The 20,199-nt window shown below is 42.1% G+C and overlaps 1 protein-coding gene across 1 annotated transcript in view; it reads right to left on the bottom strand.

Annotated features, from left to right (window-relative positions):
* The window catches only part of tns2a (tensin 2a), a 241,378-nt gene that overhangs the window by 136,875 nt on the left and 84,304 nt on the right, over positions 1-20,199 (bottom strand). Inside the window, exons 2-3 of the mRNA XM_051924783.1 lie at positions 10,914-11,019; positions 2,967-3,004 (exon numbers count right to left, since the gene is read on the bottom strand). Of these exons, the coding sequence (XP_051780743.1) occupies positions 2,967-3,004; positions 10,914-11,019 (144 nt within the window). The remainder of the gene's footprint in view (positions 1-2,966; positions 3,005-10,913; positions 11,020-20,199) is intronic.

The following is a 20,199-nucleotide window of genomic DNA, read 5'->3' as shown; positions in this document are numbered from 1 at the left end:
GGCTCTCTCTGTCTCTCGCGCTGCCTCTGTGTGTGTGTGTGTGCGCTCTCTTGCTCTCTCTCTCTTGCTCGCTGCTCAGGAAATGCACAGGGAGAGACTGAACATGTACAAACCGAAAGGGAACCCGGCTTGTTCGTATACCGAGTGTGTGGTCGTGAACCGAGGCAAAAGTTTGGAGAACTTTTTGGTCGTAAACCGAGTTGTACGTGTACCGAGACATTCATGAACTGAGGTTCCACTGTAACTGGAAATAAAATGTTCATTTCTAATACTTGGTTGAAAACCCTTTGCTGGCAATGACAGCCTGAAGTCTTGAACTCCTGGACATCACCAGATGCTGGGTTTCCTCCTTTTTAATGCTCTGCCAGGCCTTTACTGCAGCGGCTTTCAGTTGCTGTTTGTTTGTGGGCCTTTCTGTCTGAAGTTTAGTCTTCAACAAGTGAAATTCCTGCTCAGTTGGGATAAGATCAGGTGACTGACTTGGCCATCATCACACTGCCTCCACTGTGTTTTACAGATGATGTGCTATACTTTGGATAATGAGCTGTTCCACGCCTTCTCCATACTTTTTTCTTGCCATCATTCTGGTAGAGGTTGATCTTGGTTTCATCTGTCCAAAGAATGTTTTTCCAGAACTGTGCTGGCTTTTTTAGATGTTCTTTAGCAAAGTCCAATCTCGCATTTCTATTCTTGAGGCTTACGAGTGGCTTGCACCTTGCAGTGCACCCTCTGTATTTACTTTCATGTAGTCTTCTCTTTATGGTAGACTTGGATATTGATACGCCAACCCCCTGGAGAGTGTTGTTCACTTGGTTGGCTGTTGTGAAGGGGTTTCTCTTCACCATGGAAATGATTCTGCGATCATCCACCACGTCATCCGTGGACGTCCAGGTCTTTTTGCGTTGCTGAGTTCACCAGTGCTTGCTTTCTTTCTCAGGATGTACCAAACTGTAGATTTTGCCACTCATAATATTGTAGCAATTTCTCGGATGGGTTTTTTCAGTTTTTGCAGCTTAAGGATGGCTTCTTTCACCTGCATGGAGAGCTCCTTTGACCGCATGTTGTCTGTTCACAGCAAAATCTTCCACATGCAAGCACCACACCTCAAATCAACTCCAGGCCTTTATCTGCTTAATTGATAAGGACATAACGACGGACTTGCACACACCTGCCCATGAAATAGCCTTTGGGTCAATTGTCCAATTACTTTTGAGCCCCTGAAATGAAGGGATTGTGTTCACAAAATGCTTTAGTTACCTCACATTTTATGCAATTGTTTTGTTCACCCCACTGAATTAAAGCTGAAAGTCTGCACTTCAACTGCATCGGAGTTGTTTCATTTAAAATTCATTGTGGTAATGTACAGAACCAAAATTAGAGAAAAGTTGTCTCTGTCCAAATATTTATGGACCTAACTGTATTATATATTATATATATATTATACAGTGATCCCCCGCCTATCGTGGAAGTTACATTCCAGACCCACCCGTGCTAGGTGAAATTCCACGATATTGAAAGACCACATTTTTTTTTATAGTTTAAGCCTTAAAATACCCCTCCCACATGCTTTAAACACATGTAAACTTATTAAAACACTCTTTGTAAACACATATGTGGATGTTGGGCTAAGGATATGAGTAATGTCTCTCTATTATAAAACATTTTAACGTCAAGCAAGACAAGACAGTGAGACAGAAGGACAGCTGCTGTACAGGCTTTTAAGTGATTGACGCAAAGCGCGACAAGCACAACACACAGCTGGCCAGCAGCAAGACACAATCTGAACCAATCGCATCTCCTTCGCGTGCGTTTAGACCCCCCCTTCACAATGCGAGCAGCGTTATAAATGCCGCGGGAAAGAGATGTAACCACACCCGGGGCAGAGAATAAAGGACAAATATTGTTTTTACAAAAGTTTTAAAGTAAAAATGAAAATAATGCATATGTAACAATTCTCATGAAAATAACAATCTCGTTAAATTGTTAATCCGGTAAACCAAACCTGGGGGGGGGTGGGCAAACGAAGCGAGCAGGGGGCTCTGCCCCCTAGTAATAATAATAGTATTAATAAATCCGCGATGTAGCAGTGGTGCGATAGCTGAACCGTGATATAGCAGGGGATTACTGTATATATATATATATATATATATATATATATATATATATATATATATATATATATATATATATATATATATATATATATATATATATAAAGAGAGAGAGATTAAGTCATAATTTTTTTTCTTTAATGAATGCAATGCACTTCCACAATGTTGTTATGACTCTGATTCTACATTTTTTTCAAATGAATATGTATTTAACAGTTATAAAAATTACATGAGATGCCCCCCATGACACACCTTTTAATGATATCCTGGCACCACCACTACTACTGCTCTTCTGCACCGTCTGCACACTCCTCAGACAAGCGACAATGCCAACCCGAACTGCAGGACTACACCAGAGTCTCCATGTGAATGGCAAAGAGTGCCAAGTCTTCTCTTCATTCAAACATGAAGTTGCGTTTCTGTCACTTCCTCAACGCCATGACCTAAATCTCTAAATCTGCCTTACGCAAGCGCTACGCCGGCCACTGCCCCTCATGCTTCCTGCGCGTTTAGGCAGATTGCGATCAGGATGGAGGCCGGTGCCATTTCCAGAGTTTGCTGCCTGATGGACACAAACCTGGCAGGACTTTCAAAGTGTCTCATCGGTGATAAGGCAACGGGGCACACAGGCTGTGGATAACCCCGAAGGCCCAAAGGAAATGCTTCTGCACGTCTGAAATGACAAACGGCCTCCATACTGTGCTTTTATCACAAAATGTCAAACACACATAACATCAGCCCAGAGGTTAAACAGAAGTCGAGGAGTCGCCAGGTTCACATGCCAGCTCAACCCCGCGAGCCCCACTGGGACAGACTGACAGTGGAATGCGGCTCGGACTGGACAGGCCTACTTACCTTGGCTTCGCATTTCTTGTGCGCTGCTGTCTTACACACTGTGGAGAGATAAGATAAAAAGAAAATCTCAGTTGGGGAGAAGATCTGCCTTACAGAAGCTGACCTCATGGTTCATTAAAGGAATATTCCACCCAAAAATTAAATATACATTTACTTTCTCGTATACAAAGTATAGGGAAACTATTGTAATCATCCAAAAATTATGTTTGAGACCTCCCTGAGTCCGACAATACCATTTTTGGAATTATGTCTGCATGTGTGTATGTGTGTGTGTGTGTAAACACGATAACTTGAGCACACTTTCACTACCAATATTGCATACAAGTATTAGGTACAAAATGTACATTTCGATCGACTTTTGGGCTATGTCCACTAACCGGAAGTGGTACTTTACCTTTTTCTCATGCAACTGCAGAGTCCGATTTATTCAACTTTACTTTTATAATAATTGTTCAATATATTATTAACTAGTTGTGCCCTGTGGCTCCACTAGCATAGAAGTGAAACAGGACAGCGAGGAGGGCTCTGCCTGGCTCCCCACTCCTGACGTCAAGCTTCCCCCTCCCCATGGCCCACAGCCTCTGTCTCAGATTCATGCGAATATATCGCTCCTGCAGGTGAACTGTGATTCTTAGCGTGATGAAAAAAGTCATAAAATCAACCAGAATGTTCAAGCACATTCTAGAAAAAAATCCCGATCTAAATCCGTTAAGTTGTTTTCTCATTCGCTAGCTAAGCGGAGGTAAGGCACCTGCCCCAAAGCTGGCACATGAGTGAGGAGGGCCTTGTCCCCATCCCCTTGGCCCACAGCCTCTGTCTCGGATTTACACGAATATATCATTGCCGCAAGAAACTACGATACTTAGCACAATGAGAGACGTTGCAAAATCAACTGGAATGTTTAAGGTACATAATATAAAAATATAAATCATTGTCTTAAGGTTTACTCCTCAAATATCCATCGCCACATCGGAGTATACGAGAAAGTCTAGCGGAGACCATGCCCGACTCTAGTTCCTTCCCCTCACGTGTTTTGTAGTGAAGGCCGAGAAATTCTCACCTGAGGTTTTCATGCAGAATGGAGAAAGTGAAGATTCTGACGTCACAGAAGTCTATGGTGACCAACAGCAAACAGAAACATCTCACATAATCAGGTCGTCCAGTTGTATGCTTATAATCTTCTAAACGCATGACTTTTTACTAAAACATTGTTAAGCCTTAGCTGCTCACACTGGTGTATCCTTTTAATTGAACCTACCGGCAGCTTCCGTCATCACTCCTCGGCTTGATCCACCACAAGTCCAGTGTCACAATGGTTTCCCTCCAGTGTTCCCTCAGCCGGTTTTATGAGTGGATGCACAGTCGCAAGTTTCACATGGTGGCATTTGATAATAAATGTATGTATGACAACGACAAGATGTTTTTCTTGCAATGACTTTATCTGCAAAGAACATTCAACAACTGAAGTTAAACGCGATCCGTGTGCAAATCCTGCCATGGATGAAAGTGTGATCGGTGACGAATGAGCACCAGAGAAGTGGATCAGGTTTAGTTTCAGTGTGGTGGGCCCAGGCCAGGACACCCCGATTATAGAAGGACCGGGGGAGAGAGTATTTCCAGGACAGTTTCTTCCCCGTATCAACGGAGGGCAGCCCCCCTTTGGTTTCCAGTGAGGTCATGGGTCATGAGCATGGGAGCTCAACCCTGCTGGGGCCCGTGGCCACTGCCAGGGGGCACATGGAATGCTTTTAGGGCCTTATTTGGCCACACTTCTGCCATACCCGGAAGGACTGGCAGCAAGAGACTGAGTGGTGTGTGGTGTCGGTGCTGAATTGTTAATAAACTGTGGGCTGTGTGGCAATTGGTGTCCTGCCTGTTTGTGTCGGGGATAGAATGGCTGTACGCGCCCTGGGCATCACATCAGATAGTCCTAGACTGTGTCATACTATTACAGTAATGTGGTATTAAATAACAGCAAAAACATGTACAATTTTAAATTATGGCATTATTTTATATTACAACCTCACAGCGTTCATAAAGAACACCACGCGAGTACTTATGAGAAATGGTGTGAGTAGTTAAGGGTTAAATAATTCTGGAAGGCACTAATGAGCATTTGAATTGAAGGCCCGCCTCCCCCTCATTCATTGGTCCAACCCGGTAACGGCTTAACTCATTGGCTAACACTGCACACCATGTGATGTCAACAGTGCAAAGTTCACTGAGAGGCCGGAGCAACAAGGTGGAGTGGTGGCTCTGTGGCTAAGAGTCTGCGCTGGTATCTGGACTGTTGCAGGTTCAAATCCCACTACTGCCAGAAAAGATCTTCATCTGTTGGGCCTTAACCAGAAAATTGGTCCCTACGCTCCAAAGGTCACATGTAAAGACAATTTCCCCTCAGGGATTAATAAAGGATACAAAGTACAGCAGGTACTTCAGGTTTCACACATTATACACTTCATGTCTACATTTTGTCAATTATTACTAAAACATGAAAAATGTTTCTGCTTTAACAATTTGTTTACAGAGATTGCTGTAGACATGGAACACACATGAAATAAATCAAGTAACGATATAGTATTTATAAAAGGATACGCAGGTAAACAGACTTGAGCTGAGAAAACCTTGTGTGGCATTGGAGGGATGTGATAGCAGGCTGCTTGCTGCCATTTACAAGAAAAGACGCTGACAGAGAGGTGCGAAGGGATTTAAGGTGGGACGGATTTCTGAGTTTTTTCATAGGCTTCGGTAATTCTAGTGTTAACAGGATCCATGCTTCGTCATTCCGACTTTTGATTTTTGTTTCCGACTCTCAGTTTTGGTGAAAGACAGGAGGAGGCGCACTTGTAGTTAAAGAGTCCAGGCTTGGCTCTCAAATCGCAGTCACAGTCTTTTCTTCTCTGCTCCTGAACAGGCAATAAAAAAAACGCCTTCCATTTTCATTCGCTAGAAAGTTTTCCAGACGTGGTTTATTTAACAATATTTTTGTAAAAATAAATGCGTTTGGAACATTATGAGCATACAACTGGATTGACGTGACATCAGTAACGTGAGATTTTTCATGGACATTTTGACATTTGCTGTTATCCAGCCTTGTCCTCCATAGATGCCATTTATAAAAGCACCATCGCTATTTCTGTTCTGTTGCAAAACACGAGATTAAAATTTTTGTAGGCGATCACTACTACAAACCACATGGGGTAAGTAACATACTGTATAAAAATATCGTTTTATTTTTAATGTACGCCCCACGCATACTGCAGGAGTGTCTGTGTGGGTCAGGAATTGGGGTCGATATAACATGTATGGCTACCCATGTGCACACTTGACACACACACACACACACACACACACTAAAGACATGTCTGTACGCCGGGGGTCCCCAACTCCGGTCCTGGAGGGCCACAGTGGCTGCAGGTATAGAAAAATGTATTCTTGAAATTGGTCATCTTTATGAATTAGAAAAGTATTTTAAGTGCATGAGTAAAGTAGGCACTATATTTCACCAAGTATTAAGATGAAAGAGTTGGAATTGAAAACACTTATGCCTACATATTTTTATTATTCTGTTTCAGCCTGAAGCCACTAATAGTTCATTAAGCCAAAGGTGAAATGTGTAGGAGAGCTGGAAAAGGATGAGCCCCTCGGACAGACAGGGAATGTGAGCACTGAGCTAGTAGGCCTTATCAGACAGACATGATGGACAGAGAGGGGTTTGACAATCCCCTCTGCTGAGGAATAATGGTGGAATTAATTAGAGGCAGAACTAGAGCAGGGGAATGGTAGGAGTCAGATGAGGATGAATAATCATGTGTGTGATAAGAACTGTAACTCTTCCCATCTGAAGTGAGTCTGTATGTGCGCCGTACAATAAATCTCGATTCTGCTGCCTGTCCCGCGCCCGCCTGCTTCAACACAGGTTTTCATTCTAACCCTTTTCATAATTACTGACTGCTAATGAACTTCTTTTGAATTCATTCTAATTGACTCAGACCCCTTAATTGTTTCTTTTTCCTTAATTAGCTGCCAAACAATAATGAGATACAAAATGAGCCAAAACATCACCAGCAAAATGTGACCATCATACAATATCTGAAAATAAAGAAAGATGAAGGTCTCAGGAATACTGATCTGCTCAGGTCACCAGGGCTCTTAGAAAAGAGAAAATCCACAATTTCAGAAATGTCTGCTATTACACAATGAGAGCAGCAACAAGCCATGGAGTTAAAGAACGAGTTTAATTAACGACAAGACTCAGCGCCTGATTAAGCAACTTGTTGGAATGAAATTGGTTGGAATTTGAGGCCCTGACTTAATTGCTCTTCTGTCGGTTCATTCACTTCACACTTCACTTCTGTTTGGGTGCCATTTAAGGAAAGAAATGAAGCAATTCAGGGGAACAAATCCTGAAAAACAAGTCAATTAAAATGACAGGAAAAGGAATTAATGAGCAACAAAAACTGGTCACCAATTAAGAAAAGAGTTAGAATGAAAACCTGCGGCCAGGACTGGAGCTGGGGACTCCTGACATATGCTTTAGTATTCCACAGAAACATTCTGTCTCATCAAACAATGTGGATGAATCTCTGAATATGCAATTAATGATCCCTCACTATGATATTAAATAATAAAACGTGTTACCGTAAAAACATCATAACTACATTCACATTAACCGGAGCTACTGCATGTTACTGAAGGGTACACAATGAATCCTCCATTCACACTCTGAGGCCACTAAGTCCAGTGCAGTGATGTGGACAGCGGGTGTCTGTTCTGTCAGCACTGTTCATAAAGCGGGGGCCACTATTGGATTTAATTGCTGTCCTTCACAGGACACTCTCTCTCTCACAACCACACACATACACACATCTGAAGAAGGCCACTATGGCGCACAGTCTGGTGGGATGGCATAAGCACAGGGCATAAGCCATCAATGGAGCTGATGCCAGTTCTTAATGGGAAACACTGAAGCCATACACCCCCAAACAATGTAGGGTCTGAGGTTGGAGACTTTCCTAGCCGCACTGGACATCAACATGGGACAATTATTGGACTGGACACACACACACAGAGAAATTCATTCATTTATTTTATGATGTTGGTTATTACAGTGCAGGGTCTGTTAGGATTGGTCCAATCTCAGCTGCTGCAAGCACAGACCTGATGTCAGTTATTAATGAAGCACACTCAAGGCATACACCCCAGAACCAAATCATTTATTACTGTTTAGGGTCTGGGGCTGGAACTTTTCCCAGCAGCACTGGGCATAAACAAGGGACCTTTATTGGACTGGACACACACAAAAAAGTCATTCATTCATTTTATGAGGTTGGTTGTCACAGTGCTGGGTCTGGGGACAAAGCCCATCCCAAAAGCAGTGGAAATAAAGCAGGGCATTCTTGGGCAAGAGAGCAGTCCATCACTGGAGACACTGACGCACACACCCAGACGCATTCATTTAATTGCTTTCTGGAGTTGATTATCATCAGACAGGCCTCTTAAGAACAAAGCAGAAACCATCCATGGACTGACATCAGTCCATCACTGGGCACACTCGGGCACACAGTGGCACACATACAGTTGCCTGGTGCCTGTAATGTGCAGGAACCCTGTCCAGGGATTGTTCCTGCCTTGTGCCCAGTGCTTACTGGGAGAGACTGCAGCCACCCCAGGACCCTGCTTTCTTGTTTTTTGTAATTCTTGTGTGTGTGGGGGGTGGTGGTACAGTTTGTTATAGTTCAATATTTGTTGAGCTTCTGTAAAAACTACACAAAGCACTATCTATTCTATAATATAGGGCCTTTCCTATCTTTCTATCTATTATATTGTTCCTTTAATATCTACTTATTTTACAGTGCCTTTCATTTCTATCCATTATATAGCGCCTTTCATATCTGTCTATATATTATATAATTTCTTGCATATCTATTATATAATGCCTTCATATCTATCTAACTATTCATCTACCTATTATATAGTGCCTTTCTAATATATAGCGTGGTCCAGATCTAACAATGCAACTTTTAATGCAATGCAATGCAATAATTGCATAGTTAGATTTGGACCACCCTGTACAGTGCCATGCATATCTATCGTTCTATCTATTATATAGTACCTTGCATATCTATTATAAAATGCCTTTCATGTCTATCTAGCTATTCATCTACCTATTATATAGTGCCTTGCATATCTATTATAAAATGCCTTTCATGTCTATCTAGCTATTCATCTACCTATTATATAGTGCCTTGCATATCTATTATAAAATACCTTTCATGTCTATCTAGCTATTCATCTACCTATTATATAGTGCCTTGCATATCTATCTATTATATAGTGCCTTCTATATCTATCTGTCTATTATAAAATGCTTTCATATCTATCTAGCTATTCATGTACCTATTATATTGTGCCTTGTATATCTATTAATCTATTATAAAATGCGTTTCATATCCATCTAGCAATTCATCTACCTATTATATAGTGCCTTTCTAATATATACAGTAATGCCTTACATATCTATCTATTATAAAATGTATTTCATATCTATCTAGCTATTCATCTATTATATAGTGCCTTTCACATCTGTCTATTATATAGTGCTTTGCATATCTATTATATAATGCATTTCATATCTATTTAACTATTCATCTACCTATTATATAGTGCCTTTCTAATATATAGTGCCTTGCATATCTATCTATTATATAGTGCCTTCTATATCTATCTGTCTATTATAAAATGCTTTCATATCTATCTAGCTATGCATGTACCTATTATATTGTGCCTTGTATATCTATTAATCTATTATAAAATGCGTTTCATATCCATCTAGCAATTCATCTACCTATTATATAGTGCCTTTCTAATATATACAGTAATGCCTTACATATCTATCTATTATAAAATGTATTTCATATCTATCTAGCTATTCATCTATTATATAGTGCCTTTCACATCTGTCTATTATATAGTGCTTTGCATATCTATTATATAATGCATTTCATATCTATTTAACTATTCATCTACCTATTATATAGTGCCTTTCTAATATATAGTGCCTTGCATATCTATCTATTATATAGTGCCTTCTATATCTATCTGTCTATTATAAAATGCGTTTCATATCTATCTAGCAATTCATCTACCTATTATATAGTGCCTTTCTAATATATACAGTAATGCCTTACATATCTATCTATTATAAAATGTATTTCATATCTATCTAGCTATTCATCTATTATATAGTGCCTTTCACATCTGTCTATTATATAGTGCTTTGCATATCTATTATACAATGCATTTCATATCTATCTAACTATTCATCTACCTATTATATAGTGCCTTTCTAATATATAGTGCCTTGCATATCTATCTTTCTATCTATTATAAAATGCTTTTCATGTCTATCTAGCTATTCATCTACCTATTATATAGTGTCTTTCATATGTATCTATTACAGGGTGTATTACATATCTATCTATTTTTAGTGCCTTTCTATTATATATTGCCTGTTATATTTATCTCTTTTATATAGTACCTTTAACGTCTATTATATAGTGCCTTTCATTTCTGTCTATTTATTATATAGTGACTTTAAAATCTATATCTATTCCAGTCTGTCACAGTGTATGTGTGGGCGTGAGAAGGTCCTATGATGAACTGTTGCCCTGTCCAAGGTTTGAACCGTCATTGTGCCCAAAGTTGCCAGGGTAGGCTCCAGTCACCTATGACCTTGACTGAATGGGCTTCAGAGTGTTATTATTAAATTATTGTTATATGCTGGGAGGGATGACAGTTTGAACCCGTGGTGTAAGCAGAAAATCTTCCCCTAGACTGGGCACACACTCCTGCACGCTATTACCGCACTTTATGAAGACGTGACAATGAAATCAAGCAGCTCCATGCTGGCCTGCTCTCACTACACGTCAGAGCACTCAGACTCACCCCGGCAGAAGGACCCCAGATTCTCCACTGGCTGCTTGCACACTGCGCACTGCCGCCTCTTCTTGAAGGACTTCTCCTTGAAAGTGTGCAGATCCTTCTTTGCTGGCTGAAACATTAAGAACAGAGAGGAACTCTTTTAATAGAATGCTTTCCACATTCAAGCCATTGCAGTCAACCGGTTTTCACATTACTGACAACGTGTGAACTGAAGATCACAGCCCTCCTGTGCCTGACACTGTTGCCCCGATTTTAAATGGTTCAGGAGCACCAACTCCATAAATGCTCCACTATATACCCCCCAGAACTGAGGTGATCAGAGGTGGAGAAGGAGGGAATGCAGGCAAATACCACAATATCTGGCACCCAGGTGGGGCAGAGGTCTCTGACTGAAGACTTTCAAAGGGGCAAGCGTAGCCTAGCTTTACTGCTAAAACATAATTCTGTTATTTTAAAGATGTGAATAGAAACAGAACTTAAGGAGCAGAATATTATGGATAAAGACTGAATAGGACAATGAATAGTAATACGTTCAATAGATTTTATACATTTTCAAACAATTTCTAAATGTATTCTATACATCTTGCATTTTATCTTTTGTGGAAGAAGTGACATATAGTGCTCAATATTTCTAAAACATACATTATCCAACTTAATAGTAAAAGGATACGTGTCTGTATATCTAAATGTGCATCCATCCTTATGTTGCATCTGTCATTCCAACAGATGGTCCATCACAAACATTAACACTGCTTTTATGAATCCCATAACAGATGGCATATAACAGAGACATATATATTGCATATGCTTTTGCAACAGATGACACATCACAAAAATTAACACTGTTTTCATAAAGCCTATACCAAATGGCATATAATAAAGGCATGCATTGCATTTTTCACTCCAACAGATGGCATATCACAAACATCAACACTGCTTTAATGAATCCCATACCAAATGTCATATAAAAGAGACATATGCATTGCATTTGTTATTCCAACAGAGGGTGCATCACAAACATTAGCAATGCTTTTATGAATCCCATACCAAATTACATATAACAGAGACATATTCATTGCATTTGCTTTTCTAACAGATGGCACATCACAAAAATGAACACTGCTTTTATAAAGCCCATACCAAGTGCCACATAGCAGAGACATATGCACTGAATTTTTCATTTCAACAGATGGCACATCACAAACATCAATGATCCCTTTCTAAAGTCCATACCAAATGGCATACAACAGAGACATATTTATTGCACTGCAAACATTAACGTCGATGTCCACGTTGATTACACCTTACAAGTTTTACTACATACTGTCTACGCAGACTATATGTCCTATGGAGCTTGTATAGAAGTTTTTTTGTTATTTCTCATAGAAGATCACCAAAGAGATGCAGAGGAAACAATAATCCTTGGAGAAACAATCAAGACAAGCCAAGTCAAGCTTACTACCTCATGTCCACAGTTGGGCAGTTTGTGATGGCCATTTACAGACACTTCCCATCCAATCTAATGAAGCTGAAGACGATCTGCCAGGAAGAATGGGATCAACTGGCCAAATCCAGGAGTGCAAAGCTTGTAGAGACTTACCAAAAAGACTCCAAGCTTGAATTGCTGCTCAAGGAACTTCTACAAAATGAGGGTCTGAATACTTCTAAGAACAAGAGGTTTCCGTTTTTGATTTTTAGTAAATTTGTAAACCTTTCTGAAAACATGGCGTCACTTTGTCATTATGGGTTATTGAGTGTCATTTCACGGGCAAAAATAGCCAATGTTAAATCTACAACACAATAACGTGTGCAGGGGTCTGAGTACTTTATATACATGTAGCCACAGTACCTGTCAAAGGCAGGTAATGGAATAATTAAAAAAAATTTGCTCTGTACCTTCTGTGCCTTTCCTCCATATTCATGCATGTGTGAACATCTCTGCACCAGCGCTCCCTTTCTTTGCCTGCTTCTCAGACTCTGTTATTAATTTCGAAATGCCTCCTGCCCGGCTTTATTCCTTCTGTCTTTGAAGTCGACTCATACAACCTCCTTGTGCACCTCACACAGGCAGTTTTTCTTTCATCGTGTAATCAAAGCCAAAACTGGCCAATCATACTAAAGCCAAACTAGCCAATCACATCAAAGTTAGAACTGGCCAATCATACCAAAGCCAAAAATGGCCAATCACACCAAAACCAAAACCAGCCAAACATATCAAAGCCAAACTGGCCAATTACACCACAGCCAAACTGGCCAATCACATCAAACTCAGAATTGGCCAATCGCACCAAAGCCAAAACCAGCCAATCACACCAAAGCCAAAATCTGCCAATCACATCAAAGCCAAAACTGGCCAATCACACCAAAGCCAAACTAGCCAATCACACCAAAGCCAAAACCTGCCAATCACATCAAAGCCAAAACCTGCCAATCACATCAAAGCCAAAACTGGCCAATCACACCAAAGCCAAAACCTGTCAATCACATCAAAGCCAAAACCTGCCAATCACATCAAAGCCAAAACCTGCCAATCACATCAAACTCAGAACTGGCCAATCACACCAAAGCCAAAACCGGCCAATCATATCAAAGCCAAACTGGCCAATCACATCAAACTCAGAACTGGCCAATCACACCAAAGTCAGTACTGGCCAATCACACCAAAGTCAGAACTGGCCAATCAAATCGCTCAGATAGAATGGCCACACAGACCTCAGTGTTTTATTATGCCTGAATGGTTGAGAGGGACCTCAGAAATCAAGGAACATACATAAACTTAAAGACACAGTACATAAATACTAAATGATAAACCAATATAACCAAAATTAAATAAAAACATGAAAAATAATCATTCAAAAATAACCCCCAAATAAGCTACAGAACAAACCCTGGCTGAAACATAACAATGTACGGACCATCCAATCGTGCCGTGTTTGTGGAAACTAACTGCTGAAAAATATGTGTGCTTTCCGCATAGCTCACCATCCATCAGGCCATCATGGAGACACAACACTGTCACTTCTGTCCTACCGGAGGTGAACTGCAGGAAATGGCCACAATGTGAGTAATATTTGAATAACTGACACTGGCTGGCTGGCTCGTTCAGTAATAATAATTCTTTCAATTTGTTTCTTTACCTGTGATGCACTTTAAGCTTATGGACCAACAATTACATGGATCTGCCTGGTCACCCTTTTTTTTTATATAATGGGCTAATATTTGCTGTTTTCCAGTCCTAAGAATTTCTCCAGTTCACATTGACTTCCTAAAAGTGTGTGCCAAGGGTTTTTAAACCTGCGCTCACTAACTCCATGGTCCTGGTGATTTATTTGATTTCAGCCTGTTTAATTGGAGCAGCTCTTCCCTCTCTATGATTTCCAAATCCCTCAGTTACCTCCTTAATAGTCCCTGTTACCACTGGGAGGTTTTCCTTTTCTTCACATGTGAAGAATTTTATGTTCATAAATATCACACCTTGTGCATGTACTAAATTTATTTCCTGTACAGTAGCTGAAAAAAAATGAATACTGCTAAAATGAATGTTATAAAAATCACGTTGTGACACGTGGACCGGTGACTAGCCAGGGGTCATTCAGGTCCTCCTCGTCCACACAGACTGGCCACTGGTACTTCTTATAACAACACAGTTTACAAAGCTGTCCTGTCAGCAAGTCACTCTGTCAGGTTTGTGACACTTGTGACATTTGCTGTTGTGAGGATTACACCTACATCAGTATATGGGTGGGGTGGGGAACATAAGCTACCCAAAAGAGTGTAGGCAAGTCAAATTAATTCAAGTTTCAAATGTCACCAACTCCTTATGCTTTTGTATTCCGAATCTCTCCTTCCTTTATTAGGTTTGTCCCAACCTTAAGTGATTTTTTGTGAAACTAAACTTGTCAGTAGAAGAATAATCCATCCATCCATCCTTCTTAAACCCACCTAACCCTCAACAGGGTTGCAGGAGCTGAAGCCCACCCCAGCAAGCATTAGGCATAAGGCAGGACAAGTCCCTGGACAGGACGCCAGTCAGTCACAAGGCGGGGACACACAATCCAATCTGTGATCACCAATCCGACTGACCTGCGAGTCTCTGGAAACCCACAGGAACACGGGGAGGACATGCAGACTCCATGCAGGGAGCTAAACTCTCGTTGCTGGGAGGCAGCAGTGATACTACCATTGTGCCACCGTGGACGCCCCAAGATTAATCCAATATTTCAAAATTCCAGTAAACCGCCTTTGTTGTGTGGTGTTATTTTCAAGGCGCCTCACACAAGTGGCCTGACTGTTATTGTATTATGGGCACCAATGCAGGGTGAGCCATTGAAGCTTCCCGTCCTTGCAATTACACGTAACTGGAAACGGCGTCAGCTTTTCAAATGTGCGTTGTGTGAGCGCTCACTTCCATCACCTGCTTTTAGTTGTTTTTACTAAGAAACACTACCAGGGCTTTAAAAGCCAGGCAAGCGACATGGATTTAGTGGCATCGATGCCTTTTCAGCCATGAAGGCCTGCTGGCTGCACAGCTCTGCAATTATGCGCTTCTGCGTCACAGCATTAAAAGGGTCTGCTCTGAGCTTCAACACGTTAGGAGACGAGCAGCGCAAGTGTGTGGCCAGCGTGGACGCTTTAAATATGAACTACACACATGTGACCATCGGGGGTCCTCCCACACTCCAAAAGCTTAGGCGGACTGGCGGTGCTGAATTGACCCCAGTCGGGGTGTGTGAGTGCGACTGAATGAACATGTGTGCGAGTGTGTGTGTTTGATTGAGCTTGTGTATGATTGAGAGTGTGTGACCGATTGTGTGTATGCTTATGTGTGAGTGATAGAATGTGTGATGGACTGTATATGTGTGTGTGCGACTGTGTGAGTGTGTGTGATGGAGTGAATATGTGTGTGTGTATGTATGTGAGTTTGTGTGATTGAGCATGTGTGTGTGAATAAGCGTGTATGTGTGATGGAGCTTGTGTGCTATGTGTGAGTGTGATAGAATGTGTGATGGAGTGTATGTGTGTGTGTGCGACTGTGTGTGATGGAGTGAATATATGTGTGTGTGTGTGAGTGTTTGTGACCGATTGTGTGTGTGTGAGACTGTGTGATTGAGCATGTGTGTGTGTGTGTGAATAAGTGTACATGTGTGATGGAGTGTGTGTATACTCATGTGTGAGAGTGCGTGATTGAGCATGTGTCTGCAACTGTGTGTGAATGAGTGCTGAGTGTGTGCGTGAGAGAGAGTGTGTGATTTAGTGTATATGTGCGTGAGTGTGTGTGTTTGATTGAGCTTGTGTATGAGTGAGTGTGTGTGACCAATTGTGTGTATGCTTGTGTGTGAGTGTGCGTGTGTGTGTGATAGAATGTGTGATGGAGTGTATATGTGTGTGTGCAACTGTGTGTGAGTGTGTGTGATGGAGTGAATATGTGTGTGTGTATGTATGTGAGTTTGTGTGATTGAGCATGTGTGTGTGAATAAGCGTGTATGTGTGATGGAGTGTATGTATGCTCATATGTGAGTGTGTGTGAATGAGCTTGTGTGTGTGTAAATATGTATATATGTGTAATGGAGTGTGTGTATGCTCGTGTTGTGTGTGTGTGTGTGTGTGTGTGTGATTGTGCAAGTGTGTGTGAATAAGCGTGTATGTGTGATGGAGCGGGTGTATGCTCATATGTGAGTGTGTGTGAATGAGCTTGTGTGTGTGTAAATATGTATATATGTGTAATGGAGTGTGTGTATGCTCGTGTTGTGTGTGTGTGTGTGTGTGTGTGTGTGATTGTGCAAGTGTGTGTGAATAAGCGTGTATGTGTGATGGAGCGGGTGTATGCACATGTGTGAGTGTGTGCATGTGTGTGCTCCCCTGAAATGGGCTGCTGCCCTTACTGAGGGGTTGTTCCTGCCTTACACCCTATGATTGCTGGGATGGGCGGCAGCCCCCCCATGTGACCCTACTCAGGTTTTGGCAGGTTTAGAAAATGATTTAAACATATGGCGCAGGTCACTTTCTCACAATTGGACAATAAACCACATGTAGAGATACAGTGGATTCAGTGCACAGTCAGACCCCTTCACTTTCTGCACACTTTTATCATGTTGTAGATTTCAATTGAAATGCATTTGCCATTTGTGCCCAGCAGTCTACACCAAGAGTCTCCAACTCCGGTCCTGGAGGGCCGCAGTGGCTGCAGGTTTTCATTCTAACCCTTTTCTTAATCAGTGACCTGTTTTTGCTGCTATTTAACGTCTTTTGAATTCATTTTATTTGATTTGCTCTTGAAGTCTCAGACCCCTCAATTGTTTCTTTTTCCTTAATTAGCAGCCAAGAAATAATGAGATACAAAATGAGCCAAAACAACTGGTGAAGATCTCAGGAGTGTCGATCTGCTCAGATCCACAAAACATTTGACCAGAGCTCTTAGAAAAAAGAAAATCAACAATTTCAGAAATGTCTGCTATTGTACAGTGAGAGCAGCAACAAGCCATGGAATTAAAGAATGAGTTTAATTAACAACGAGACTCGGCGCCTAATTAAGTAACTGGTTGCAGTTGGAGGCCCTGACTTAGTTGCTCTTCTGTTGGCTCACTCACTTCACATTTCATTTCTGTTTGGGTCCAATTAAAGAAAGAAATGAAGCAATTCAGAGGAACGACAAAGAAATTCAGGGGAACAAATCTTAAACAAGTCAAATAAAATGAAAGGAAAAGGAGTTAATTAGCAGCAAAAACAGGTCACTAATTAAGAAAAGGGTTAGAATGAAAACCTGCAGCCAGTGGGGCCCACCAGGACTGGAGATTCTGACCACTGGTCTACACTCAACAGCTCAGAATGACAAAGTGAAGACGCATTTAAGAGAGACTTGTAATTGTATTCAAAATTAAAAACTGAAATCTCTCATTCCTAGGGGTATTTAGACCCTTAACGGAGTACCTTGTAGGAGTGCCAATTCCAGACTTTGCATCTTCTTGGTAAGTCTCTACAAGCTTTGCACACCTGGATTTTGGCAGTTTGTCTCACTTTTCTTGGCAGATCCTCTCACGCTCCATTAGATTCGATGTTGAGCATCTGTAAACTGCCACCTTCAGATCTTTCCCCAGATGTTCCATACGGTTTAAGTCTGGGCTTTGGCTGGACCACCCAAGGTCATACATTGTCTTGGCTGTATGATTCAGGTATTTGAACTGTTACCACAGCCTGAGACAGTTTTCTTCAAGGACTTCTCTGTATCTGGCTGCATTTCATCCTTCCCTCGATTCTGACTGGTCTCCCTGTCCCAGCACCCCCATAGCATGATGCTGCCACCACCATATTTCACCATAGGGATGGCATCAGCCAGGTGATGAGCAGGGCCTGATCTTCTCCAGACATTGTGCTTGGATTTCTGCCCAAAGAGTTTGGTTTTTGTCACATCAGATCTGAGAATCGTTTTCCTCAAGTTCTCAGAGTCCTTTAAATGACATTTGACAAACTCCAAGCATAAGTCAGCCGCTCTGCCATGGAGACCTGATTGATGGAGTGCTCCCAAGACGGCCGTCCTTTCTAACAGGTTCTCCCATCTCAGCACCAGACCCCTGTAGGTTTGACCGTTGGGTTCCTGGTCACCTCCCTGCCTTAAGGCTCTTCATGTTTACTTAGTTTGGTTGGATGGCCAGAAGGAGTCCTGGTGGTTCCAAAATTCTTCTACTTCACAATTCTTGAGGCCACAGAGCTCCGGGGAACACCTGAAGCTTTACAGATGGGCTGATCATCTTGCTGAGCTCTGTGCCTCGCCACAGTTTGATTGTGGTGGTCTATAGGGAGTTCCTTGGCTCAGTTTGTGTTGTGGTGTGTAGCACAAATTGGTTGGACCCTCTCTACACAGGTACACGTGTGCCAATCCATTCAATGTGCCACAGCAGGGGACGCCAATCATGTTCTGGAAACATCTCAAGGAGAACTGAAGCAAAACAGGAGGCATCTGAGCAGAATGCGGAGGTCCACAGCAGAGGGTCTAGATACTTCGAAGAAGGAGAGATTGCAGTTTTTGATTCTTAATATTTGTGCAAACATGTCGTCACTTTGTCATTCTGGGTCACTGAGCGTAGACTGATGGACACAAATATCAAATTTGTTCTTTAAATGGACAACACAATAAAGTATGCAGAAAGTGAAGGGGTCTCGGTACTTTGTCAATCCGCTGTATAGTGTTGTCCTCTCCAGGTCCCCCTGGGTCACTATTCTGACTGGTGACAGTGGTTTTGTGTTCTCTGTCCTGAAGTTGATCGGGGGGGTCTTCATGTCTAGCTGACCCTCAGGTCTGTGAGAGCTCTGAACGAAGCAGCACTTGATGTCATTTCAGCAAAGCTTTGTGGCCTGACTGAGGTGCAACTGGATGAGATTTTCGGTCCCATTGCCCCCTGGCGTGCCCTGGACGGTGCCAGTTGGCCCATTGCGCCCTACCTCCATGTTCCGGCTTACTGCACCCAGTAAGGTTTCCATTTTACTTTGACTTCTTCTGAGATACAACTGCTATCTCAGGCAGGTTGAAGTGATTCACTGGTGGGCACACAGAGTCACACTGGCACCCGAATCCTCAAGGGTTTCAAGACCACTATGCCACCCTGTCCTGCATTCTCCTTTCCAGTTTCCCTCTAAAGACCCCTGGGAGTCACCGTTCAAGCTATGCCAGAGTAGCCCCTCGCTGTACGCGCTGCACAAACTCAACCCCCCCACCCACTCAAGATGTTTTCCTTTGTAGAACAATTTTAATCCCCTGATTTGGCAAAGACACCACGTCCTGTCAGCTGTTCCAAGAGACAAAGCCTCAAGTCTGATGATGGAGGCTTTGCAGTGTTTACTAAGATAAAGTTTCACTTGTTTATCGTGAACCAGTTCCCATGGTTACCTGGCAGTGGGTGTGGCCACCACAGCAGGGTCTGCCATTGTCCCCTCTTAGCAGCCGATGCAGCACTGAGAAAGTTCAGGTTTTATGTCACACCGAAGTGATAAACGGCAAGGGAGTGCAGAGAAGCTGCAGTGCCACCGCAAACAGATCTGCGCAACTCAAAACACGCCGAGGTAAAAGTCTGAATGGTGCGTGGCCAGGGTTGTGCCCTGCCAGCCAATGAGTGACGTTCTGTTGTGCTGTGAAGGCGATCCTCAAACAAAAGTGCTCTGCAGTCCCGTCGTGTTAACTGGCGAAAAACGTGAAACGTCTCACAACAGCAAGAAGGGAAGATTTGTAACGACTGCCAAGTTATCCCGGCCAGACCACAAGCAGAACGCAAAATGCTGAAGGAATTTCATCCTGGGG

This window comes from Erpetoichthys calabaricus, chromosome 3 (assembly GCF_900747795.2).
Source record: "Erpetoichthys calabaricus chromosome 3, fErpCal1.3, whole genome shotgun sequence".
Lineage (NCBI taxonomy): Eukaryota > Metazoa > Chordata > Cladistia > Polypteriformes > Polypteridae > Erpetoichthys > Erpetoichthys calabaricus.
Note: the sequence above shows the minus strand (reverse complement) of the source record. Positions and strands in the feature narration are given on the sequence as shown.